Source organism: Nicotiana sylvestris, chromosome 6 (assembly GCF_000393655.2).
Source record: "Nicotiana sylvestris chromosome 6, ASM39365v2, whole genome shotgun sequence".
NCBI classification, from domain to species: Eukaryota; Viridiplantae; Streptophyta; class Magnoliopsida; order Solanales; family Solanaceae; genus Nicotiana; species Nicotiana sylvestris.
The window spans coordinates 195,766,815-195,793,062 of record NC_091062.1 but is presented as its reverse complement, the minus strand read 5'-3'; the positions used below and the strand labels follow the sequence as shown (position 1 = coordinate 195,793,062).

General features: G+C 38.8%; 2 protein-coding genes across 3 annotated transcripts; both read right to left on the bottom strand.

The window, feature by feature from the left end:
- Positions 1-15,542: 15,542 nt before the first annotated feature.
- On the bottom strand, positions 15,543-20,476 carry LOC104239497 (protein CANDIDATE G-PROTEIN COUPLED RECEPTOR 2-like). Its single transcript, XM_009794137.2, has 6 exons — positions 19,988-20,476; positions 17,751-17,942; positions 16,242-16,401; positions 16,050-16,152; positions 15,877-15,958; positions 15,543-15,788 (listed from the first exon to the last, which is right to left on the bottom strand). Exons 1-6 carry the CDS (start codon positions 20,270-20,272, stop codon positions 15,711-15,713), a joined length of 900 nt encoding a protein of 299 aa, XP_009792439.1. The 5' UTR covers positions 20,273-20,476; the 3' UTR covers positions 15,543-15,710.
- Positions 20,477-21,212: 736 nt separating this feature from the next.
- On the bottom strand, positions 21,213-25,969 carry LOC104239498 (chaperone protein ClpB1-like). Of its 2 annotated transcripts, none has more exons than XM_009794138.2 (7): positions 25,757-25,969; positions 24,048-25,221; positions 23,264-23,445; positions 22,539-23,161; positions 22,170-22,449; positions 21,853-22,050; positions 21,213-21,768 (listed from the first exon to the last, which is right to left on the bottom strand). In XM_009794138.2, exons 2-7 carry the CDS (start codon positions 25,198-25,200, stop codon positions 21,475-21,477), a joined length of 2,730 nt encoding a protein of 909 aa, XP_009792440.1. In that variant the 5' UTR covers positions 25,201-25,221; positions 25,757-25,969; the 3' UTR covers positions 21,213-21,474. The 2 variants fall into 2 exon arrangements, with proteins under 2 accessions (XP_009792440.1, XP_070003879.1); XM_070147778.1 differs by having other exon boundaries at positions 25,762-25,969.
- Positions 25,970-26,248: the final 279 nt, after the last annotated feature.

The following is a 26,248-nucleotide window of genomic DNA, read 5'->3' as shown; positions in this document are numbered from 1 at the left end:
CTGAGGGCCCCGTAATTTGTATTTTTATTCGGCGAGGCTCATCTCATTCTTATTTTTTTTTTAAAAGGAATTTGCACCGTCATGGAAATGCATCTCGGGCCACGCCACAATCAATGCGCCCGTGACTAGAGACACATTTCGACTCCGTTGAGATTTGGATTTGGGTCACATAAATGTGCACCCGAGTTTAGGGAGATAACATTATTAAAGGCGCGCCTAAAGCAACTAGCGCATTATTATTTTTGGGGAGGGCCGTGAAATTTGTTAAACGGCCCATCCCGGAATCTAAGTATTTAATACATATATTTTGTGAGGGCCCCGCAATTTGTCCATTTTATTCGGCGAGGCTCGTCTCATTTTATTCTTTATTATTACTATTATATTTTTTATTTTTTTATATTTTTTAAAAGGATGCCATTTTTATGTCTTTAACAATACTGAAACTTACGGCCTCTTTACAACTAAAATCCCATGACTTGTTAAAAGTTTAATAAAAGGAGTTTAGTAAATGAGTGTTTCGGTAGTAGTAACAACATGCACTAATACTATTTTTTCGAATGACCTGACCGAAGGAAAGGACGAACAGATTAACGTCAAACTTGTGTCATAGAACGACTAATCCAACTTAATTAAACGACATCAAAGAAACAAGAATAACATAACATGAAAATGAACCAAAATGCAGACAATGAAACATAGGCAGAAAATTTCCATACCAATTTTTATATTGCATCTCAAACATTCAACGTAAGTTTATTTATCTAATACATCGAGGTTTACTAACCTTTGCACCTCGACAAACTCAGAGCGACAAACACGATTCCGACGGAACTTAAGTCGGACCTTTCTGAACGAAGAACAACGACGGAACCTCGGACAGCGCCTCGACGTACCGGACCTCGACTCAACCTTTAGACCTTGGACTGGAACTCGACCTCAACACAAGGTCGAGCAGCTCACCTCCATGAACTCCGGCTCAACTAGTGGCGTGAAGCTGATGGACTGTTTAGTCGACGATTGTGGGGGTCGACGGGCAGTGTTTAATAGTGATGGGGTGATGGTTGTCGACTGGAAAATGACGAGGGCGTTAGTTGCGACAGTAGGGTGGGTTGTTTGAGCAGTGGTTAATGGCTGGAGCTCGGACGTGAGAGAGTGGAGGTTATGGCGTTGTGGGGTGTTCGTCACTGGTGGTGGTCTCAAGGTGGGTTTGGACGTGGTGGTTCCGGCGTCGTTGGGTCGTGACTGGTTTTTTACGAGTGAAGCAGCGAGGGTTATGGGGTTTCTGGGAAGGTGAGGATGGTGGTCTGTCGATGATGGTGGAGCTGGAGGAGGGGCTGTTTGGTCGTTAATGGAGGTGCGTGGAGGTGCGACTGGTTGTTTGGTCGTCGGGCAGTGGTCGACGGACTGGTTGCGAGACGACGAGGGAGATGGTGTCGTCGGAGCAGGTGGGTTGGTTGAAGGTTTTGGATGTGAGGGTGCCGGCGTTAATGGAGGTGGTGAGACGGAGGGTTTGGACGACAGTGGGTCGACGGAGAAGCTGGAGAGAGTTGGGTTGCGACGGAGTTTGGGAGGATACGGGCTCGTTTGGTGGTGGTTTTCGCTGGGGGACGTGGGGTTTGGTCGTGGGTTTTGGTAGGGTTTTCTGGGTGTTTGCTTCTTCTTCTTCTTGAAGAAGAAGATTCAACAGTGGTCGTCCCGTAGCCTAAGAAGATATACAGTACTTCCCCCTTCAAAAATCCTAAAAGTCCTCCTTTAAAAATGTGTTTTGTCCGTATTTTTGTAATACAATGCCCATGAAAATGAGCCCCACGCGTGGTGGGGTTCGAGGCATATGTCCTCCACGTGTGGTGGGGTTCCCCACGTGTCCTGGACACGGTTTATTATGGGCTAGATCCAAAAATTAGGCCTAAAACCGGGTAGTTTAAACCCGAATATTATTCTTTTGCCCGGACCCGAGAAATAGGAACACGTTGCTTAACTAGTCCTATGTAAGCAAAATAACTACCAAAAATAAGACTAGTATTTAAACAAAACTATATCTTTTTAAATATTTTTCAAGGTTTAAAATAGCTACAAAATATTAATGAAACTATTTTTTTTTGTAATTTTCGTTTTAAATATTAAGATAAAATATGAGGTAATATTTTTTGTATTTTTCAAAGTTAAAATGACTATAGGATATTAATAAAACTACTTTTTTGTAATTTTCGTTCTTTAATAAAGTTAAAAATATGAAGTAATATTTTTGTATTTTTCAAAATTATAATGACTGCAAACATTAATAGAACTATATTTTTTTTGTAATTTTTGAATTTATATAAAGTACCAAAATAAAGTACAATTTTTTTGTATTTTTCAAGTTTATGAGAAATACATAAACTAAAATTTATATATATATTTTGTGATTTTTTCTTTTTGCAACAAAATAAGGTAAAATAGTTAAAATAGCTATACTAGACCCAATTTCACATATTCACGCTAAAAATGTGAAAATTCTCGGGGAGGGTCAAAAATCACGTGCTTACAGCTGCCCCTCTTTGACTGGAAACACGAAGAGTTTTCCGACAAAGAACGACTAGACGTGTTTTTGACCCGACCATTACTTGGACGGACTACACTTAAGGAAAGGGAGGGAATGTGACCGAGCCCTGGTATCTGAGCTGCCTACATATCCTTGGTTATACAGGAATCAGGCCACGTGTAGTTCGGGAATGAGAGAGATGGTAGAGTGTACCGAGGTGAAGAGCCGATCGAGGTGCCGTTCCGTTGAGGTTCCGGTCCGCGGTCCTGTCATTACAACAAAAATGAAAACTGAAAAAGACTAATTAAGCCTATCAGCTACTAGTTACAAGGATTCCTATCTTTAAGTCTTCTGAAACTTGGTCTTGAGTCTTGAATGGTGCTTCATACAGACTTTGGATTTGAACCTTGATACTTGCTAGTTGTAGGCGCTAGTTCTTGAGCAGATCACATTTGTTCTCCTCATCCGTGCTTCGGATTCATTCATTTTTCTCTTTTTTTCTTTTTCTTCTTTTTTTTTCTTTTTGTTTTTGTGACTAGCTTTTGTTGACCCTCTCAGACTGTTGACTCGCATTCTTGGGGCGAGATTCTTGTTGCTTCTCTTTTTTGTTGTGGCTTTCTGCCTTCCAATGGGTTACGGCCTGACTTTGAACGATCCCGCTGTTCTGCAGGCGGACCCCTAACTTCTCAATCTTTGACATATAACAATCTTTTGCTCTACAGGCAGGCCCCTGACAATCAAAACAAACAAAACAAACAAAATTTCCTAACCCAGTTTGTACTGGGAAGGTTTGTGAGTCGTTAGCAAAATCGTAGCCCACTGATACTACTGATGCAGTGCTGAGAGTGAACTAAACACTAGATTAGGATGTATTCCCTTGTTATACAGGTGGGCGCCTAACTTCAATGCTTGAAATGTAAGGACTGAAATGTATTCCTCTGTTCTATGGGCGGGCTCCCAACTTCAACACTTGTAATGAAAAAGACTGAAATGTATTCCTCTCGTTATACAGGTGGGTGCCTGGATTTAGGAAAATGACTCTTTTTTTCAAAATGTTTTTTTTTTAGCATCTTAGGAGAAAGATTCATCAGACTAAGATTTTGATCCTAGGAGAAGGTTCGTCAGACTAGGTCTCTATCTTAGGAGAAAAATTCATCGGACTAAGATTTTGATCCTAGGAGAAAGTTCATCGGACTAGGTCATTTTTGTTTTTGGTATCTTAGGAGAAAGATTCATCAGACTAAGATTTTGATCCTAGGAGAAGGTTCGTCAGACTAGGTCTCTATCTTAGGAGAAAAATTCATCGGACTAAGATTTTGATCCTAGGAGAAGGTTCATCAGACTAGGTCTTTTCTTTTTGGTATCTTAGGAGAAAGATTCATCAGACTAAGATTTTGATCCTAGGAGAAGGTTCGTCAGACTAGGTCTCTATCTTAGGAAGTGCGTCTCCTATTGGGGATAACTGTTTTTTAGGAAGTGCGTCTCCTACTGGGTGAAACTAAACTTTAAGAAGTGCGTCTCCTATTGGTGAACTATTCTTAGGAAATGCGTCTCCTACTGGTAAAAGCATTGCTTAGGAAGTGCGTCTCCTATTGGGTGCAATAAACTTAGGAAGTGCGTCTCCTATTGGTAGAACTGAACTTAGGAGGAAATGCATCTCCTATGGGTGAAACTGAAACAAACCTAGGAGGAAATGCGTCTCCTATGGGTGAAACTGAAACAAACCTAGGAGGAAATGCATCTCCTATGGGTAAAATTAAACAAACCTAGGAGGAAATGCGTCTCCTATGGGTGAAACTAAACAAACCTAGGAGGAAATGCATCTCCTATGGGTAAAACTAAACAAACCTAGGAGGAAATGCGTCTCCTATGGGTAAAACTAAACAAACCTAGGAGGAAATGCATCTCCTATGGGTAAAACTAAACAAACCTAGGAGGAAATGCGTCTCCTATGGGTAAAACTAAACAAACCTAAGAGGAAATACATCTCCTATGGGTAAAGACGTGGAATGTATTCCCTTATTATACAGGTGGGCGCCTAATGGTAAAGACACAAAATGTATTCCCTTGTTATACAGGTGGGTGCCTAGAATATGGAATGCACATACAAAAGTATTCCTCCCGTTATTCAGGTGGGCGCCTGTTTAAACTAAGACATAAAAGTATTCCTCTCGTTATACAGATGGGCGCCTGGAAAAGACATGAAAAATGATACGCCCGCATTATACTGGTGGGTGACCTTGAACAGAAATGAAAAGACAGAAAATGTATTCCTCTTGTTATTCAGGTGGGCGCCTGTCAAGAAATGTAAAGACTGAAACCAACATATCCTATTTGAGGGCGGATGAACCCAACATATCCTATTTGAGGGCGGATGAACCCAACAGATCCTATTTGAGGGCGGATGAACCCGACATATCCTATTTGAGGGCGGATGAACCCAACATATCCTATTTGAGGGCGGATGAACCCGACAGATCCTATTTGAGGGCGGATGAACCCAACATATCCTATTTGAGGGCGGATGAACCCGACAGATCCTATTTGAGGGCGGATGAACCCAAAATATCTTTAAGACTTGAAAATGTCTTACCTCGAATACTTGCTGGGGATTGGGATGAACTTTTCCTTTTCTCCTTCCCCATTTTTATTATTATTCCCTTTTTTTTATTATTTATTATTATTATTATTATTAGCTTCCTCCTTTGAAGTCTAACCGCTGAGGATACCGACTTTCCAACCTTGTGTTGGACCCCTCGCAACTGCTAGGGATAACACTGTTGAGGAATTATTTACTTACCTGTTGGGGGTAAAATGTTATCAGCTGGGGGTACCTGACTTCCAGAAAATTTTCTAAATGGAAGGAAAATTTTCTGCCCCAGTTTGATAATATCCCTTGTGGCATGCGTTTCTGCATCAATGCCATTTCCCTTACCTGTTTCAAATTAAACAAAATTGTTAGTTTAAAACGCGGTGGTTGGTTGTGATACTCCTGCTGGGATGGTTTTCCCTTCCTCCCTCCTTGCTCTGTGTTCCACCACTTGTTGGGGATGATGTTATGTGCTGGGGATAATCCCTTCCTGCTGGGGATATCCCTCTTCTTTTGTGGCATAGCTTGGAAACTGGCATTTTCCCGACCTTTTAGTCTAGTATGGATTTCGCCGAATCATGCTCACTGCTCTCCTTGCTCTGTTCATGGGCCTTGGCCTTTGAGGTTTATGACCTTGGTTTTGGCAAGGATATCTCTCTTGACGCTCGTCAATCCTTTTGTCAATTCCCTTTGCTGGGGATATCTTTTTTGACACTGGCCTCGCGCTTGTTCCTTGCTGACTATACCATTTGGATATACTAGTCAGATCTCATCTTGGAAAGCTGATGGCATATTTTGAAGTCATTTCATACTTGTTCTGACCGGACAGACTCTATTGGGGAAATTTTTTATGAAAGGAGAAAGATAACAGAAACAAAATAAAAGACAAAGGAAACGATGACTCTTTTACAAAAGAAACTATAAATAAAAACCTATCAAACGCAGATACCGACTCTAATGGCCATGACATGCATATGGGGCCTATCCTTTACCGTCAATCATCTTTCAAGATCCTCAATTGGTGATTCCCCATCTGATTCTTAATCTTATTCGACTTGCAGTGCCCGAAGGGTTTTCACTATCAAGTCTCTCTCATTTTTGGCTTTTCTCTCAGCTTTCATCGCCTTATGGTGCCTGTGAAGGTTTTCACCGATAAGACTCTCTCATTTGTATCACTTTCCAGCTGGGGATTTGGAGTGTCGCCGGTATGACTCTTTCTGTTGGAGATTAGAGTCCTTTCTGCTGTGGAATAGAATGTTATGTTCGCCGGTAAGACTCTTCATTTGTCTGACTTGGCAACTTTTGAAGACTGATCGGAAGGTCTTTCTTTGGACCGTAATGGGGGTTTTGGACAGGCTAGAAAGAAAGGGTATAAAAGGCTCAAAAATACATTAATTTTTTGGGTTATTAGTTACAACCTTCGGAATTAGATTTATTTACAACGACCGCAACCTCTGCCCCAGTTTCTTGCTTGGGGATATCTTAATTGTTTTTTTTTCATTTTTCAAAACTATGACCGAGCCGTGAAGCGCCTACGTATCCTCTTTGAGGAATCAGGTCAAACGTAGTTCCCAATTCCTCTATTTTCATTTGATTTTCTTTTTTTTTTCTTTTTCTTTTTTTTTGTTATCAATTTTCTTTTCTTTTCTGTTCCTTTTTTCTTTTTTTTTTCGTTGTTGTTTTCTTTCTTTCTCTTTTTTTTCGTTGTTACTGATTCCGAACGAGGGGTATGAAAGAAAAATAAATAAGGCTCAAAAGGGGTAACGAAGGATAAAGTGTTTAGGTAGCAGAACAAAATGCCTTCGTCATTTCAGTCTTCAAAACATGCCAAGTGCAAACAACACACTTTAAATTTGTAGTCTCTTCTGATGGTGCTGGACTTGACAATTATGTTAAACGTTTTATTTTTCCTTTGTCATTTCTAAAGCACCGTTGGGCGACACTCTCATTATCATTATTATGGACGACCCTCATGCCAATTTAGGCGAATCTTTCTTTAACGGTTTTCTTTGTGCTTAACTTGCCCCAGTTCCACATGACTCGAGCTCTGAATAATTTCAAACCGTCCTTATTTTCTTTAAATGGTCTGATCGCCTTTCCGGGGTTTTATGATCAACTTTAGAGATTAGGCCCAAACTGGGTGCGCATGTCATGTCCCTAGAATCGGCATTGAACGAAATGATAAAAGGACTAAACAAAAGACGACTGGAACTAACAAAAGACCGGATTTTGCCTTAGACCGGTGAAATGGTTTGAATAACAAAACAAACAAACAAACCAGAACAAAATCCTAAACAAACTGCTATGACCAAATGGAAAGATAAGAAGGTTTGACACAGGACAAAATCCGAATTACAAATCTAATAATCCGAACAAAAGAAATGACAACAAAATAAGCCACCAAATGCCTCTTTCTTGTTAACCAAGGAACGGAGCGTCCTCCCACTTTATCAAAACTGGCATCTTAGCCACTTGAGCTTCGCATCAATACTGCCAAGACTATTACCAGCTTCAATATCATCGTCCTCTGTCAGCAAATTCCCAATAGGATTTGAGTGCTTCTGTTATCGGCCTGATCCCAGCAAAGTGCGCACCATGATGTGCAAGTAAAGGATTCTGGGTGTCATTGCCCGGCTTACCACAAACCAACCACCTTAACTTATCTTCAAAACAAACAGGTTAGAATGGACTCAGTCGGTCCTCATTATTGACAACATCTTTTTTTCTTTTTCTTTTTCGATGTTTTTTTCCCTTTTTTTTCTTTTCTTTTTTTTTTCATTTTGCTCTTTTCATTTTTTTCTTTTTCTTTTTCATTCTCTTTTTTCTTTTCATTTTTTCATTTCATTTTTCATTGTTTTTTCTTTTCATTTTTTCATTTTCATTGTGGTCGAATCTTATGGAGATTGCCTACGTATCATGACCCCGCATGAATCAGACCTTGCGTAGTTCGGACCAATAAAAGATAAACAATAATGAACATTTTTTCAATTTTCATATTGAAACAAACTGGGTTTCAAAGGTTTATAGATGACCTGCAAACTTGAAAATCAAACAACCCGCCTATTTTAATCAAAAGGTTTACAAACTTCACAAACAAAAGGCTAGCTCCCTTTCTCTGTTCGACAAATGCGCAACCAAACGGTTATTTTTTGCAAATGTGGCCCCTTCCAAATTTCACATGAATTTTGAGGCCGGGGAGGATTATTTCGACACTTTACAAACTTGTCCATTCTTTTACGAAAATAACCTTTCGACAACTGAAAGATACTCTAAGGCTATTTCGGCAAGAACGGTTTAAGATGCGGCCGAAGCTGGCTCGGCTTATTATGACAAAAGATGGTATTCACATGACCGCTGACTCTTTGATTTTTTTCTTTTCAAATTACAATAAAAGACTTGGCGTTGTAAACACGGCCCTTCAGCGCCTCGGGGACGAAGATTTATAAGGCTGTGTGGGTCAACTTGGACCAAAAATTCTAAGCATGACCCGAAGGTGGCTATTTATGCAAAGTCAACCTTTCGGCGTCCCTTTCGGGAACATTCGGTTATCTATGACAAAACAGCATCACCTGACTTATTTATAACTTTTTTTTCATCGTTTTTCAAATTAGAAAAGTCAATATTGCAAACACGGCCTTTCAACGTCTCGGGGACGAAGATTTTTAAGGTTGTGGGGGTCAACTGGACCAAGTCTTAAAAATGACCCAAAAGTGGCTGTTTATGCAAAGTCAGCCTTCCGGCGTCCCTTTCGGGAACATTCGGCTATGTCTTGATAAAGCAGCGTCACCCGACTTCTTTATGAACTTTGACATATATATTTTTGCTATTATTATTATTTATTTTTTTGTAAAAGGGGAAGTTGGACATCACCCGACTTATTTATGAATAAAAACTTGACATGTTTTTTTTTATTATTATTATTTGTTTTTGGCTTTTTAGCAAAAAAGGTGGGGTTGGACCCGATGAGGGTTGCCTACGTATCTCACATCCGGTGAGAATCAAACCCGCGTAGTTCGGGCAAATAAGAATAAGTAGGCAAATAATAATAAGCAGATGAACTAACTTTTTTTTGAATTTTCGTTTAAAGGAACTACTTTAAAAGAAGCAAGGAAATATTATTTTTTGATTGATTTTCTTTTTAAAAGAAAGACTAATATTTTTTGAATTTTCGTTTTTTTTTATTCTAAAGAAAAGAAGAAAATATTTTTCGGAATTTTACCTTTAATATAAGAAATGCTTCTAAAAATGTTTTTTTTTTGAATTTTGAATTTTCTTTTCAATTTTTGAAAGAAGAATCAAAATATTTTCGGATTTGTTTTTTTGTTTTTTTTATATTATATATTTTTTATTTTTTTTTATTTTTTTAAAGAAACAACTAGAAAGACTTTCTAAAGAAGTCAATAATGGAAAATATTTTGGGATTATTTGTTTTGAAAATTGGGATTCTAAAAACTTTTGGTAAGACAAATGTTCTTGCAACAGATAAAGATATATATATACATATTTTGGAAATAAGGAAAAACTTTTTGGATTTTTTATATATATATATATATATATATATATATATATATATATATATATATATATATTTGCAACAAATAGTAAAACTACTTTCAACGCCCAACTCTTTTTATTTTATTATTTTTATTTTTATTTTGACATTTTCATAAACAGATAAATAAATAAAAACCCATTTTAAAACAAAACCTTTTTTTTTTCTTTTCATTTTTATGGCAAAACAAACTATTTTCTTTTCTATATTTTTTAAAAACAAGACAGAACAATGATGATTTTTTCTCTATTTTTCCTTTGCTTTTAATATAACAAACTAATAAGACATTCATTTTCATTTTCTCAAAATTTCGGCAGAGTTTTGATACTACTCGGACATTGATTTTTCTCTAAAAATAAGTAGTTATATCTCTACACTGTCATGTTTTCTCCTCTTTTTCACGATTTTTTTTAATCTGTGGAAAATAATGAAAACATACAAAATCTTTTTGAATTTTCATGCTTTGTTTTATTTGTAATTTTATTTTTTATATTTATTATTTCTTTCAAAAATGTGGCGTGGGAGACATAACGATTTCCAAGACTTCTTGGATTCCGCAAATGCTCCCCATGCGCTTTTCCCAACATATGAAGCGTGGGGGATATATGGGAATTCCAAGACTTCTTGGATTCCACAAATGTTCCCCATGTGCTTTCCCAAAAAGCAAGCGTGGGGGACATAGGGAATTCCAAGGCTTCTTGGATTCCACAAATGTTCCCCATGCTTTGATTAAAATAACATCATGCTGGAAATGACCAAATGACCCATACGCCCTTGACTAAATACAACATGTAGCACATAGGATGCCGAAAGATTGTCTATTATTTTCAGGTTGCTTGTCCTAGACGGACCCAACCCCTATGTTGAGTCCCCTAAGTCAAATGCACATGATGCAAATAAACGTTCCTACTAGGGATCCGGCATGTGGCTTTGTTATACTAGGTTCAAAAACCTGGGTCGGTGTTCTAGACAGTGTACCCGAGCGGACAACTCGAGCTGAGGAAGGAGCTCCTTTCCGGGAACCAAAAGGCCAGCCGGCTTAGAAACTTTCCGAGCCTCTTTTATTTAGGGTATGACACTAACAGAATAGGGAGTCTCAACCAGTAAGCACATCCCCGGAGGTAAGAAGAGAAAGGTTTCGGCACAGTTTATATACAGTTCAAATAATATCAAAGCGGTAAAAGCAGCATTTAGCACATTAGGCTCAAAACATGTAATAATCAGATAATAAATAAAGCCAAATAATAACAATTATTCTAAGCTCGAATTCTTAACCCTGAACCAGTGGTTCTGGGTGTATCTTCCCCAGCAGAGTCGCCAGAGCTGTCACACCTCCTTTTTCCGTACCCGAGAGGGGGCAGGGGAGTTTTTCCAATTAAAGGACAATCGAAACGGGATTTATTTATTTATTTCAGAGTCGCCACTTGGGAGATTTAGGGTGTCCCAAGTCACCAATTTTAATCCCGAATCGAGGAAAATAATGACTCTATATTATAGTCTGCGTACCAGAAATCCGGATAAGGAATTCTGTTAACCCGGGAGAAGGTGTTAGGCATTCCCGAGTTCCGTGGTTCTAGCACGGTCGCTCAACTGTTATATTTGGCTTATTTATCTGATTTTTAATACAATATGAACTTATGTGCAAATTTATCTTTTAACCGCTTTACTATTATTGTTTTTAAAAGAAATGTGAACATCATTTAAAACACGTCTTTGGACTACGTCACATGAAATGCACCCATAATCCGGAACACATTTTATTTGATGTTTTGGGATCGGATTTGGGTCGCATGAAATGCACACCCGAGCTTAAGAAAGTAAATTATTAAACACGCGCCTAAAGAGACTATCGCGTTATTATTTTGGGAAGGCCACGAAATTCACTAAGCGGCCCTCCTGAATTCTAAGTAATTTAAAACAAGTATTTACTGAGGGCCCCGCAATTTGTATTTTTATTCGGCGAGGCTCATCTCATTCTTATTTTTAAAAGGAATTTGCAACGTCATGGAAATGCATCTCGGGCCACGCCACAATCAATGCGCCCGTGACTAGAGACACATTTCGACTCCGTTGAGATTTGGATTTGGGTCACATAAATGTGCACCCGAGTTTAGGGAGATAACATTATTAAAGGCGCGCCTAAAGCAACTAGCGCATTATTATTTTTGGGGAGGGCCGTGAAATTTGTTAAACGGCCCATCCCGGAATCTAAGTATTTAATACATATATTTTGTGAGGGCCCCGCAATTTGTCCCTTTTATTCGGCGAGGCTCGTCTCATTTTATTCTTTATTATTACTATTATATTTTTTATTTTTTTATATTTTTTAAAAGGATGCCATTTTTATGTCTTTAACAATACTGAAACTTACGGCCTCTTTACAACTAAAATCCCATGACTTGTTAAAAGTTTAATAAAAGGAGTTTAGTAAATGAGTGTTTCGGTAGTAGTAACAACATGCACTAATACTATTTTTTCGAATGACCTGACCGAAGGAAAGGACGAACAGATTAACGTCAAACTTGTGTCATAGAACGACTAATCCAACTTAATTAAACGACATCAAAGAAACAAGAATAACATAACATGAAAATGAACCAAAATGCAGACAATGAAACATAGGCAGAAAATTTCCATACCAATTTTTATATTGCATCTCAAACATTCAACGTAAGTTTATTTATCTAATACATCGAGGTTTACTAACCTTTGCACCTCGACAAACTCAGAGCGACAAACACGATTCCGACGGAACTTAAGCCGGACCTTTCTGAACGAAGAACAACGACGGAACCTCGGACAGCGCCTCGACGTACCGGACCTCGACTCAACCTTTGGACCTTGGACTGGAACTCGACCTCAACACAAGGTCGAGCAGCTCACCTCCATGAACTCCGGCTCAACTAGTGGCGTGAAGCTGACGGACTGTTTAGTCGACGATTGTGGTGGTCGACGGGCAGTGTTTAATAGTGACGGGGTGATGGTTGTCGACTGGAAAATGACGAGGGCGTTAGTTGCGACAGTAGGGTGGGTTGTTTGAGCAGTGGTTAATGGCTGGAGCTCGGACGTGAGAGAGTGGAGGTTATGGCGTTGTGGGGTGTTCGTCACTGGTGGTGGTCTCAAGGTGGGTTTGGACGTGGTGGTTCCGGCGTCGTTGGGTCGTGACTGGTTTTTGACGAGTGAAGCAGCGAGGGTTATGGGGTTTCTGGGAAGGTGAGGATGGTGGTCTGTCGATGATGGTGGAGCTGGAGGAGGGGCTGTTTGGTCGTTGATGGAGGTGCGTGGAGGTGCGACTGGTTGTTTGGTCGTCGGGCAGTGGTCGACGGACTGGTTGCGAGACGACGAGGGAGATGGTGTCGTCGGAGCAGGTGGGTTGGTTGAAGGTTTTGGATGTGAGGGTGCCGGCGTTAATGGAGGTGGTGAGACGGAGGGTTTGGACGACAGTGGGTCGACGGAGAAGCTGGAGGGAGTTGGGTTGCGACGGAGTTTGGGAGGAGACGGGCTCGTTTGGTGGTGGTTTTCGCTGGGGGGCGTGGGGTTTGGTCGTGGATTTTGGTAGGGTTTTCTGGGTGTTTGCTTCTTCTTCTTCTTGAAGAAGAAGATTCAACAGTGGTCGTCCCGTAGCCTAAGAAGATATACAGTACTTCCCCCTTCAAAAATCCCAAAAGTCCTCCTTTAAAAATGTGTTTTGTCCGTATTTTTGTAATACAATGCCCATGAAAATGAGCCCCATGCGTGGTGGGGTTCGAGGCATATGTCCCCCACGCGTGGTGGGGTTCCCCACGTGTCCTGGACACGGTTTATTATGGGCTAGATCCAAAAATTAGGCCTAAAACCGGGTAGTTTAAACCCGAATATTATTCTTTTACCCGGACCCGAGAAATAGGAACACGTTGCTTAACTAGTCCCATGTAAGCAAAATAACTACCAAAAATAAGACTAGTATTTAAACAAAACTATATCTTTTTAAATATTTTTCAAGGTTTAAAATAGCTACAAAATATTAATGAAACTATTTTTTTTTTGTAATTTTCGTTTTAAATATTAAGATAAAATATGAGGTAATATTTTTTGTATTTTTTAAAGTTAAAATGACTATAGGATATTAATAAAACTACTTTTTTTGTAATTTTCGTTCTTTAATAAAGGTAAAAATATGAAGTAATATTTTTGTATTTTTCAAAATTATAATGACTGCAAACATTAATAGAACTATATTTTTTTTTGTAATTTTCGAATTTATATAAAGTACCAAAATAAAGTACAATTTTTGTATTTTTCAAGTTTATGAGAGATACATAAACTAAAATTTATATATATATTTTTGAAATTTTCTTTTGCAACGAAATAAAGTAAAAATAGTTAAAATAGCTATATTGGACCCAATTTCACATATTCATGCTAAAAATGTGAAAATTCTAGGGGAGGGTCAAAAATCACGTGCTTACACTCAACGTACTTTTTTTCTTGTTGCAGCATAGGTTTTCGTCGGGCTTTCATCCCTTTAGAAATCTGCACATATAGGATCACTTACTTGGTCACCTGATGCTATGGAGGGTCCCACTCAAGTATCCGTTTTGATTCATGCAGCTACTATGGCAACAACTAGCGTTTTCATGATAGCAAGGTGCTCCTCTTTATTTGAATACCCACCTACGGCTTTGATTATTATTATTTTTGCAGGAGCTATGACGTCATTCCTTGCGGCAACCACTGAAATATTACAGAATGATCCCGATCCATGCCATTCTTCGTAGTATACCTGACTGGTGGGATCTACAGATGTAGTGGCTGGTGAACCACTTCTTCTTCTTCCACGAAGATTCAGACAAAACCGAGCTTGGATCGAACTAAACAAGATTTGGCAAACGAATACAAAGGTCAAAGGCTTTATTATTCAGAAAGTAAAAGGAGGTTGATTCTATTCTTTAGGATGCGCTCTGCATTCATCAAGCTCGTATACTCCCATCGACTCTTTTTGAGTAAGATCAGTAGGCGATAAGCTCACATCCGGCTCCATAGAAGGAAAATTATGTTCCTATTGTTAAAACATACGATTAATGGGGAGATAAAGAAATAAAATTTTACAAAGTGTAACGCTCAGATCTAAAGTACTTCAATATTTTCAATACAACTTTAGAAATTAAATCTGAAAGAGTTCAATCTCTTCAATACAACTTCATAAATTCGATTTTGAAGTAGTTCAATCTCTTCAATGCAACTTCAGACATCAAATCTGAAGTTCTTCTATCTTCCAAATGCAACTTCAGATTTTAAATCTTAAGTTTTTCTTCGAATTTCAAACAATTCAATGCTCAAATCTACTCCAAATAACCTCAAATTTGAAACATAACTTTCATCATAAAGAACAAATCACAATCATCAAATTGTCAAAACAACAACAAATTTAACAAACTCGTTTTCAACTAAGAAGAAGAAGAAACTTTAAGCACAAAGAAGAAGAAAACAAAAATGTATGTATTTGAAGTTATCCAAAAATTGGGTATCAGTTAAACTTTTTTTTTAAAAGTGGATACAAATTCAATGAGTAGCACAAAATTGGGTGCCACATGAAAATCTGCAAGCATTGGAACTTTTTCATCGGGTGAGATCCATAACCGAAAGATGTCTATCAAAGAGTTAGAGGGACTGACTAAGAGCCCGTTTAGATTGGCTTAAAAAAGTAGCTTTTCAGCAGAAATAACTTTTAAGCCAAAAAGCAGTACGTTGGGGTTGCCGAACTTATTGCTTTTAGCTTGTTTTAAGCATTTTTAAACTTATTTTAAGCATTTTTTGCCTTTGCCAAACACTGAAAAAAGCTAAAAGGAGCTTAAAAGCTAATTTGACCAACTTAAAAGCCAATCCAAACACCCTCTAAATTACAAAACAGTTAATTTCGTGTATTCACTAATGTTCATGTCTTTGCAAAGAGCAGATTATTCACTAGTGACTTAAATTAAACATTGGTTTTGTTTGTTGCAATACCTTCCAGTTAATATTTACAGTTACACAGTGGAATAACTTATTTGTCTACCAGTTTTACAAGCTTACTCCCAGTCAGCATCAAAAAATCCTGCATCTTTCATCTCTGAGTAGTAAGCGCTGTCCAGAAGCCAATCTTCCTCCTGCAATTGTGACGACAGAAATGAGAGAACGCTTGCAATTGCGCCCAACAAATAATTAATTAGTCAAAGACCTAACTTGGGTAATTACCTTGAAAAAATCAGCTAGGAACGTTACATAAAGAAAAGGAAGATAAAGGGAGTGATAGCAAACTACTGCCAAATTATACAACCTGCAAAGTCAAACGATTTGCAAATGTCAATTGAGTTGAAAAGACTATTAATTTGGAAGAGTATAGGTGTTGGAAACAAATTTGTCTCTACCAAAGTCCAAAGTCAGCCTTAATGCCTGCAAGCCCACAGGCAAATAACACTACAGCAGTTGTTGCAAACATGACAATGACATAATTGTAAAAGGCTGGTCGTGCTGCATATAATGGAAAACACTGTATGTTAATACGAGGTGTTGGACAGGGAAAATGGAATAGGAGAAGAGGAATAAAACATCTGACTTACGAGGCAGCTTATCTCTCCACTTTGAGAAATGCACAAATAATATGTAGCCATACGCTCCAGTAAGAAGAAGTTTGTGGGTGAACCAGACACCCCACTTCCCCCTATGAGCTATTTCCACGTCATGGAAAAGTGGAACTCCAAATCCAAACATAAAAACTACCTGACGAAATGAAAAGAAAGGCATATAAGAGCTTCCACATATATTAATGAACGTGGTTCTGTCGCATCTTTAAAAAAAACGAATGTGGTTCTGAAAAAGTAGCAACAACTCTGGGTCACGAACGTTTTTCACTTCTTGCTTCCTATTAAACAGAACCAGGTTTTTTATGGGTAAACAATATACCCATGTCCCAGTGCTTATTAGCAAACAATATACTCAGTAATCTCGACAAATATCCAAGTTGGGCACGCATTAATTACTGATCCCACCCCTTCTCTCCCAGCTGCATTATTTAGTGGGGTAAGTTTTGCTACCATGTCCCATGTCCCAAAAGCACAACAACATTAATGTGTATCCTACCTTTAACAATCATGATGGGCTAAAAATTCTCTGTTCCTGGATGGATGTCGCTGTTCATATACACTTACCTTTTGAAGACTGATTTCTCTTGTTTCAAGAGAAGCTTTGCAACAACAGACAAAATGAGGCATCCCTTAAATTCAGGGAATCGAACAAGGAGCGGAACACATCACATTGAGATAAATCATTTTAGTGTGTCGTTGGAGCACCAAAGGCTTCCAATGAAATGCAATTACATGTTTAGCATGGCTTGTTAAAGCACAAGATCTTGATCCTGTCCTGGTTGCAAGTGTAAGAAACTCAAACCAACCAATCAAGCTCTACAAGATATACAAGGCAACAGACTCAGCAATCTTCTCGCTACAATATAAGAGCATTCTCCCTCAGTATTCTTTTACCATGTAATATACCACCATTTAATTTGCGTTCTCACTATTGGCCATTTGGAATTTAAAACGGGACACTATAGCGCCCAATATTTACTTTTTGAATCGGTACTATAGCGCCCAACATTGTGAGGGTTTGTCCACATTCTTTTCAATTAAGCTTAAGATGAAAACAAGGACAGCAACTGATGGGAAACTACGCGATTTCTGCAACACTATCATTTGCTTCATCTATGCTCCCGTACAAAAGGAAAATTCATGGAAATTCAGTCAAGAAGGAGAAACATTATAGCAAGAAAGTGAATATTTGAATGGAAATAAATAGACCTATGCGCCAAAGTTTCACCAGAATTACACTTCAATAAATTTAACCACATAGCCGGTGCTGAATACTGGGTCTTTCTTCTGTGTAGATTCCACTTATCGGCAAACTTAGTTTAATGGGTTCCTTTAATTCGTTGGATAGGGGCCAATTTGTGATAAAGTTTATGCTCAGGCTGGAAAACAGGTTTTCTGTTACTGGGTTGCAATCATCGGTGCATTCACCAAGTAAACTGTCTTTGTTAGTCAGAAGACAAAGAAACAAAATGAAGAAATCTTTACCTTTAACAATAAATCTGCCCCGACAAAAAGGCCTGAAACCATGAACGTACGTGCTAAAGTTTCCAAACAGCTCGCGTAATTGTCCTGAAGTAAGAATGCCACTATGCTAATCTCCAGAAATAGCATTGCTGACGTCGCAAACAATGACAGAAGATTCCAAGCCACCTGCTTTCCTGGAGTGCACTGCCACACCTGCTTTGGCAGAATTTGGATGGGTGAAGCAATAACACTTAAGGACAGCAGTGTGGATAAAGGTTATTGTTTAAGACTACAATAATATACATAGACCATAACAGCACTAACACAGAAGGTAAGATAGGTTCCAGAACACAGACCCCTTTCCTTCAAGTAATTTTTACAGCAAACAAGCCCACATAACCACTCAAGAAACGACAAACTTTCAATCACATTCCATAACAAACTCAAGAAAAGATTGACCATAATAATCAAGCACAATTCTTTTAAGCATATGATGCTAATCAGAGTTCATTAAATATTATTTTCTAGTCTTTTACTACAACAATAGCACAAAGATCAGATTAAGTCATGCTTTGATCACCCTGTTTATCTAGATATCCATATTCCCTCTTAATTTTCATTTCTACTCTATCTTCAGCAACCACAATGGTAATAATACTCTATTTGCAAGCCAAGAGCATCATTTTCTTTTATAACGATGGTGTCCATCCAACTTGTGCACACCTTGACTATTCACCATGTACTAGCATCCTTCCGCCAATGCAGTTACCAGGCAAATCTTCCCACCAAGGAAACATTTTTGCCTCGACTGGGATTGAAACTCCGACCTTCCATGGTCTTCATTCCAACTACTGATATGCTACACCCTTGAGGTGCAAATCGGTAGCATCATAAGAATTGATGAGTCAAAAATCTAGAGTCAATGTGTACAGGGGCGGCTCAATAAGTTTGGTGGCCTAAAGCCAAACTTTAATGTGAGGCCCTTTTAAAAAAATCATATATATTTTTAGTTGAAGTATATTTTTCTAGCTTTTTGAGAATAAAATTACTTAAAAATTTTCGCATAAACCATTTAATCTCTCATGTGCAATATTATCTTAAGTAATAGAACATGATTCAAGAAGTTGATAACTTTGTATAAAAAGAATTTTTTGATGTTTCAATATACTTGTTGCAATGATGAAAACCTGAGGGAAAAAATAGAGTTTAAAAGTGTATTACATATTTTCTAATGATTAATGTAATCCTTTTTTTTATATAAAATATTTTACTTGTCTACTTTGAAATACTTAATATTTTCTTCAAAAGATTTGGGGTCTCACGAGAAGAGTTGTGGTGGGATGGATAGCATATCTCCTTCTTTCATCAGAAGTATTCGGTTTCAGTATTGGGAACGAAAAAGATCCCTTATAAGGAACAGTTCCCACTTTAATGGATTTTACACGGTACGAATTTGAATTAATCAATGTCCCAAATTAAATATCGGACATCAAAAAAGAATTGGAAAACAAAAATTGGGGCCCCCAAAATTGCGGCGCCTAAAACCACCACTTTAGTGGCTTAACCCTCTGGCTGCCCTTGAATGTGTAATACTTCCTTCTCATTATTATAAGATGATAAATCGAATAAATGTGTCAGGATATACCACAGTTCAGCTCCTTTACCAACTCCCCCCCCCACCCCCCACCACCACCACCACCAAAAAAAAAAATAATAATAATCATGGAGTGACTGCATTCTGGTAATCTCTTCCTCAATTTGCTTCAAACCTACAATCCGCTGAAGGCAAACCAGAAAAAAGATCAATCGCGATAAGAAAACATAATGTTTATCAACAAGAAACCTATCAAAAAGGAAAATCTCCCTCCTTTCCATAAAGAATAAAGGGTTCCAAATACTCAGTCATCCCAAGCACCCTCCGCCAGCCAACCAATAACAATAGCAAGGGATCCCAGCTTATGGAGCTACTCCTCTCCCTCAGCTCTCCTTAATGGCTCGAGCTGGACAAGCAATGCCAACTTTTGCAGTATCACCGTAGAGAAGGTTAAAGTATCTAATTTTAGGTCTCAATTCCAACATGATACAATGAGTTAACAGTTTTCAGGAAATAAGATGTACGTATCTGTAAACTACATAAAAGTACAACTCCACAGGACCACAAGTCATTAAAATATCTCGAAATTGAATAAATTAAGAAGAGTAATATAACATGGAAATATTTACCGTCAAGCTAACGGAAGTGAAAATGATAAAATTACCTGAAGAAAGCACCAAGCTAGATTTAAAAGAGCAGCAAACCACAGAAGTCCATAGTATCCGATCATAATAGACGATCGACGGTGATTGAGCTTCTTAAGGTTGCTCCTAGCATGAAACCCTAAGTACACTATGAACAAAGCCGAGGGTAATACCAGCGCCGTATCGTGCCAGAATCCATGGCACGCAGTTGTGGAGCTGGAAAACCGGAATATGAAGTGATCTAAACCGGTGGCTCGGACCGGACCGGCTTTAGTGATGGAGTATGTTCCGCTAAGATTCGACATTAGAAGTGAAAAAACAGAGAATTTAAGGCATTTTGAGAAGTTGAAGATGAGATTGAATCGAAATTCGAAAACCTAGAGTTGACGTGAAATGGAAGCAATCGCGGGAGAGGAGATCGATGGGTTGTTGTGTTGATGATGGAGGAAGAATTAGGAAATTGAAAGCTTGGTACTTATTTGGACGGGAAATAAATTAATGTGGAGTGAGGAAAAGACAAAAGAATGCCGTGTACATATATATATAGCCACTTGGCAGAATCAGTGGAGTTTGCATTCACGTGCTTTTAGTGGAACTAGTAGGACTTCCCATTCAGAATCTATCGTATGCTTTTGCTTTCTGTAACTAATTTAGGAAACTTTCCTAAAACGTGATGATTTTCAATTCAGGTCTGAAATATTTCACACTATTAATATAATTTAATATGTTACTATAACAAATTATTTGTTATTTATTCTAGATTTCTACTCTTATCAAATAAAAATTACTGATAATTACCCTTCTAATAAAGCTTACAAATTTCGTGATATAGTAGTTTCACATATATCATAATGTCACCAAAATTATACGAAAAGGATGAGAAGTTATAACACTCTACAAAACTTCTTAAAACCAAAAATAATAATCCCGGAGTCGAAATAGTGCGCTTGACTATTGATGTTTCATTTTATTTTATTTACTTTTTTGAAAACGAATTCATTGCTGTCTAACATCTCCAGATCCTTTAGAAAAGGATGTGTGTCATGCTATGGACGGCTAAACTAGCCGAAAGTTCACTAGCTAAGACTTTAGCTATAAGCTTTACCCATTTAGCCTATGTCCATTTGTATATTAGCAGTCTTTCCACGCAAAATCTTATTAATTTCTTGCTGTCAAATTACACAATCAGCACTAAGAATATGGTCTACAAAGTCGAATTTGGCAGTTGACCGATGACAAACCAGATTATCGCAAAAGTAATTCTATTATTTATTAACTTGCCAACCATAGTACATTTTTCACCGAAGTGAGTACATTAAGAAAGACCACAACTAAAAAATTTGCAATTACATGATAGCAGCGGAGGATAAAACCCTGTTTCAGACCCTGTAAGACAACAAAAATACGTTCCTAAAATCAACACATACACAAGTAGTATCCTCAAAGTTGAAGCTATTGCAATGTTAGTAGTCTCTGTTTCATCTTTTTTGATGAATTTTCAACTTCTTCAATCTTCCATTTCGTCTTCTTCAATTTCTTCAATCCTCATTTTCTTGACTGCTTGGACAGCATCACTCCTGGGACCATTAGGAAGCTGAATCAATATATCAGATTTTTGCCCGGTGGCAGCATTCACAAGACCTCCATTCTTCTCCACCCTGTAGGTTAGATCTTTCCTGCCGACACCAGCATCTATGTAAACCGTTGAGTTCTCATCAATCTCCTCCTTCACAAGCATCTTGGATAGCTCGGTCACCACCTTCCTCTCCAACCATCTCCTAATAGGTCTTGCACCATAAACCTGAATGCCATGATCACCACAATAAGTACAAGTTCGCAAAATAATCCTAAAATATTGGACTAGATTACAAGATATAACACTTACCGGGTCATAACTCTCTGAGAGTATGACATCTAGAGCTGCCTCAGTAACACCCAATGCAATACCCCTCTCAGCCAGCCGTAGTGCAACGTCTTTCATCTGGTAGCGGCATACTTGCCTCAACTGCTCGTGGGACAGGGGATCAAACACAACAATCTCATCCAGCCGATTCAGGAGCTCGGGCTTAAACTGCTTTCGCACCTATCACAAAGCATACACACATGTAAACAGTTGTCATTCTAGCTAATAAGGTAAACTATTTCACTGTATTCTTCCAGTTTTATCAGCAAAGGGGAAGTTACTAGTTTGAGACTATTTACCTCCTGCATTACCATTTCACGAGCCGTCTCCATCGTACATTTTCCCATTAATCCAGACAACAGATACTCTGCTCCCAAGTTTGAAGTCATAATAATCACGGTGTTGGTGAAATCAACTGTGCGGCCTTGACCATCTGTTAACCTTCCATCATCCAAAACTTGAAGCAATGTATTAAACACCGTAGGATGGGCTTTCTCAACTTCATCAAAGAGCACAACACTGTAAGGCCGCCTCCTAACAGCTTCAGTAAGTTGTCCTCCCTCATCGTGCCCAACATAACTGCAGATGTGGAACACATGAGAATCTGTGATTGAATACTGTAATAATATGACATGACATTAAAAGAAAAGAATTAGATTCAAACTTACCCTGGTGGAGCACCAATCAGCCGGGCAACAGAGTGTTGTTCCATGTACTCGGACATGTCTATTCTGATCATCAGTTTATCATCATCAAAGAGCTGCTCTGCAAGAGCTTTAGCGAGCTCCGTCTTTCCAACACCAGTTGGCCCCAAGAAAAGGAATGAACCAGTTGGTTGCTGTGGCCTTCCTAAACCAGCTCTAGATCTTAACACGGCTTCAGCAACAGCTCTAACTGCATGATCTTGCCCGACCACTCTTTGGTGCAACCTATCGCCAAGACCAATCAGTTTCTCTTTCTCATTCTGCCCAAGCCTTGAGACCGGAATACCAGTCCAGCGACTCACAACTTCGGCAATCTGATCAGGACCCACAGTCTCTGTTAGCATTGTACTCTCAGCTGAGGTACTCTCAAGATTTGCTATTGCAGTTTCCACTTCTTGAATTGCCCCATATCTCAGATCTGCTGCCCTAGCCAGATCATATCTCCTTTCAGCTTCTTGTAAAGCATAAATGAGCTCATCGCGCTTTTGCTTGAGCCTGCGAAGCTCATCTATCCTTTCCTTCTCTTTTTTGTACCTCATCATCAAGGGCTGGAGTTTGTCTCTCAAATCATCAAGTTCTTTCCTCACCTGGACCAGTGTCAGTATAATTCGAGTCAGTATAATTCTTAACATATCTTTTAGAAAATAGAGCAATTACCAGTAAAAGCATTGGTAGTATATAATACTTACTTCTACTAGACGTGCTTTGCTAGCTTTGTCTTTTTCCTTCTCGAGAGCGTGAAGTTCAACTTCTAGCTGAATTCTCTTCCTTTCGAGATTGTCAATTTCCTCAGGTTGACTATCAAGCTGAACTCTAACATTTGCACAAGCTTCATCAACTAGGTCAATAGCCTTATCTGGCAGATGTCGACCTGAAAATACAAAGAGGTTAGTGATTTTTGCACCTGAAATGTGCAGCAAAGACAATTTGCATGCCAAACTGCCAAAATTTAACTGGCTGACTGCTTAATTTGTCACGACACAGACATAAAAAGCATTTTGCAAAAACTGACAGTGGAAAACGAGCTACGGATTTGATTTGAGCAATTTTTAATTATCCTCAAGAAGTTTTAGTACACTTCTGACAATCATATAAGTCTTAATCCACCATTATCCAGATGGGGAGCAGCTTGTAACACAAAAACAACTCATACACTGGTAAAGGTCCAGAAGGAAGTGCAGACAATGATATGCTAATTAAGTCTCATGCCCTACCTGCTTAAATGAATCAAAATTCTGGCTACTGCTTCAAGAAGTCATTTTAGTACCAGACAAATATACATCTATAGCTCCGACACCATAACATTTTAGGTTAAAATTCACCTTCATTCGCTTAACCGAATCTAAGTCCCATTCTGATTTATAGAGTTAATGAAATGCACGAGGAAAAAGTAGTGCATATACATGCTTAGTTATTGACGGAGAAAAGACATCAAAACAAGGTGCTATGTAAAAATAGCAAAAGTATAGATACCTGTAATGTACCGAGATGAGAGCTGGGCAGCCACCACAAGAGCTCTGTCCTGAATTTTAACACCATGATGCCCTTCATACCTCTCCTTCAACCCGCGGAGAATACTAATAGTGTCAGTAACACTAGGCTCAGCCACATACACCTGCTGGAAACGCCTCTCGAATGCAGCATCCTTCTCAACATACTTCCTGTACTCTTCAAGTGTAGTTGCACCAATACACCGTAATTGACCTCTGGCTAGCATTGGCTTAAACAGATTAGCAGCATCCATAGACCCTTCTGTCCGACCAGCACCAAGGACTAAATGTATCTCGTCAATGAAAAGTATCACTTTCCCTTCTGCTTCTTCAACTTCTTTCAGCACAGCCTTCAGCCTCTCTTCAAATTCACCTCTGTACTTAGCTCCAGCAACTAGCGCTCCCATATCCAATGCTATAAGCCTAACATCAGCTAAATTACTTGGAACATCACCACGTACAATCCTCTGTGCTAGCCCTTCAACAACTGCTGTTTTACCCACACCAGGCTCTCCAATAAGAACCGGGTTGTTCTTCGTCCTCCTTGATAAAATCCGAACGACTCTTCTAATTTCTTCATCCCTACCAATCACGGGATCAAGCTTTCCTGCTTGTTCCACAAGATCACGGCCATAAGTCTTGAGTGCTTGGAATGTGGTATCCCCTGAAGCACTTTCCACTTTTCTTCCTTCCTTTCCTCTAAGTTTCTCTACCTCTGATTTCACTCTTGATGCACTCACCCCAGCTTCTTTCAAAAGATCTCCGATTTGAGAGTCTTCTAGCAGTCCTAAAATCAACTGATCCACTGCTAAATGGCTGTCACCACAAGACTTCTGCGACGATTGTGCTCGTCGTAACACCTTGATAAGGGAAGTGCTAGGTGGGATTTCGTCTGGAGCCGGTGTCTGAGAAGGTAGCTTCTTCATCGCTTGATTCAATACCCGCTCCACTGAATTAGCTACTTCTTCATTCCCACCAGCATTGACAATCGCTTGTCGAAAAATACCATTGTGATCAGATATTAAGGCCACAGCCATATGCAGAGGCGTAAATTGAGCATGCCCTGCGGATAGTGCTAGCTCGTGTGCCCCAGCAAGGGCCTCGTTAGTCTTGTGGGTGAATTTTTCAGGATTCATAATGAGTCACCTATAGACAATCTGCAACAAAAGCACACACATTCCAAATAATCGGTTAAGTAATACTCCTATTTTCCAAATTAAGTGCACTGTACACCATAAGATCAATTAAGATGGAAAACTAGCTAGAATAGCAACTTTACAGTTCTAGATGTAACTATTGCAAATCCGCACCAGAATAATAATGGAGTTAATCGGGAAAAAAAAAGAAAAAAAAAAAACAGGATCACTAATTAATTGAACTTTCTGTAACTTATCAAACAAGTAATGCAAAATAACCAAACTAGTAGTTTGTGACTTAAGGCGTGGTTAATACATCCGACAACTACTAGTTTGTGATTTAAGGCGTGGTTAATACATGATTGAATGAATGATCAACTGGAACACGTATTAAGAAGTGAATTCAATCAAACACATGCTATCCAAAACAATGCCCGCAGCGGCGATGCCGGCGAATCAACAAATATTACAGCACGAGAAAGAAAATGCAGAATATGGAAATGAAACAGAGCTAACCAATTATCAAATGCCAGACATGCAAGTGAAGCAAGCATACCTTACGTCAATAAACGAATAGTAAACCAGAAAATTTGCAATTCCTTCAATGTGATTCGGCGAAATTCGAGTGCTTGGTGTCGATTTGTGTACGTTTCAGGGAGATTTCACAAGTAATTCTTTGAGTTCGAAGAAGAGTGGAGAGGGGGAGAGGTCCTTTTGTTAAGCAAGAGCGAAGAGTCGGGAAAGTTCGATGGTGAGCCCAGAAACTACTAGATTGTTTTCTGGAACCGCGACGTGGATATGAAGGAGTCAAGTGTGGGCCTAGTTTTATTGTGTCTCTGGTCTTTACTGGATTGACCGAGATATGTCAGTTCACCACCCTCGTTTTAGCATATTTCACTATCAGTCCCGCTCTGTAATAAGAATAAAAATCCCTTTTCCTTTTCATTTTAATACGAGTATTTCTTTTAGTCATTGCTCTCGTATTCACGATAAATGGCCTATCTATATTTGGAGTTATGTTTAAAATAGTCCCTTAAATATACCGTTA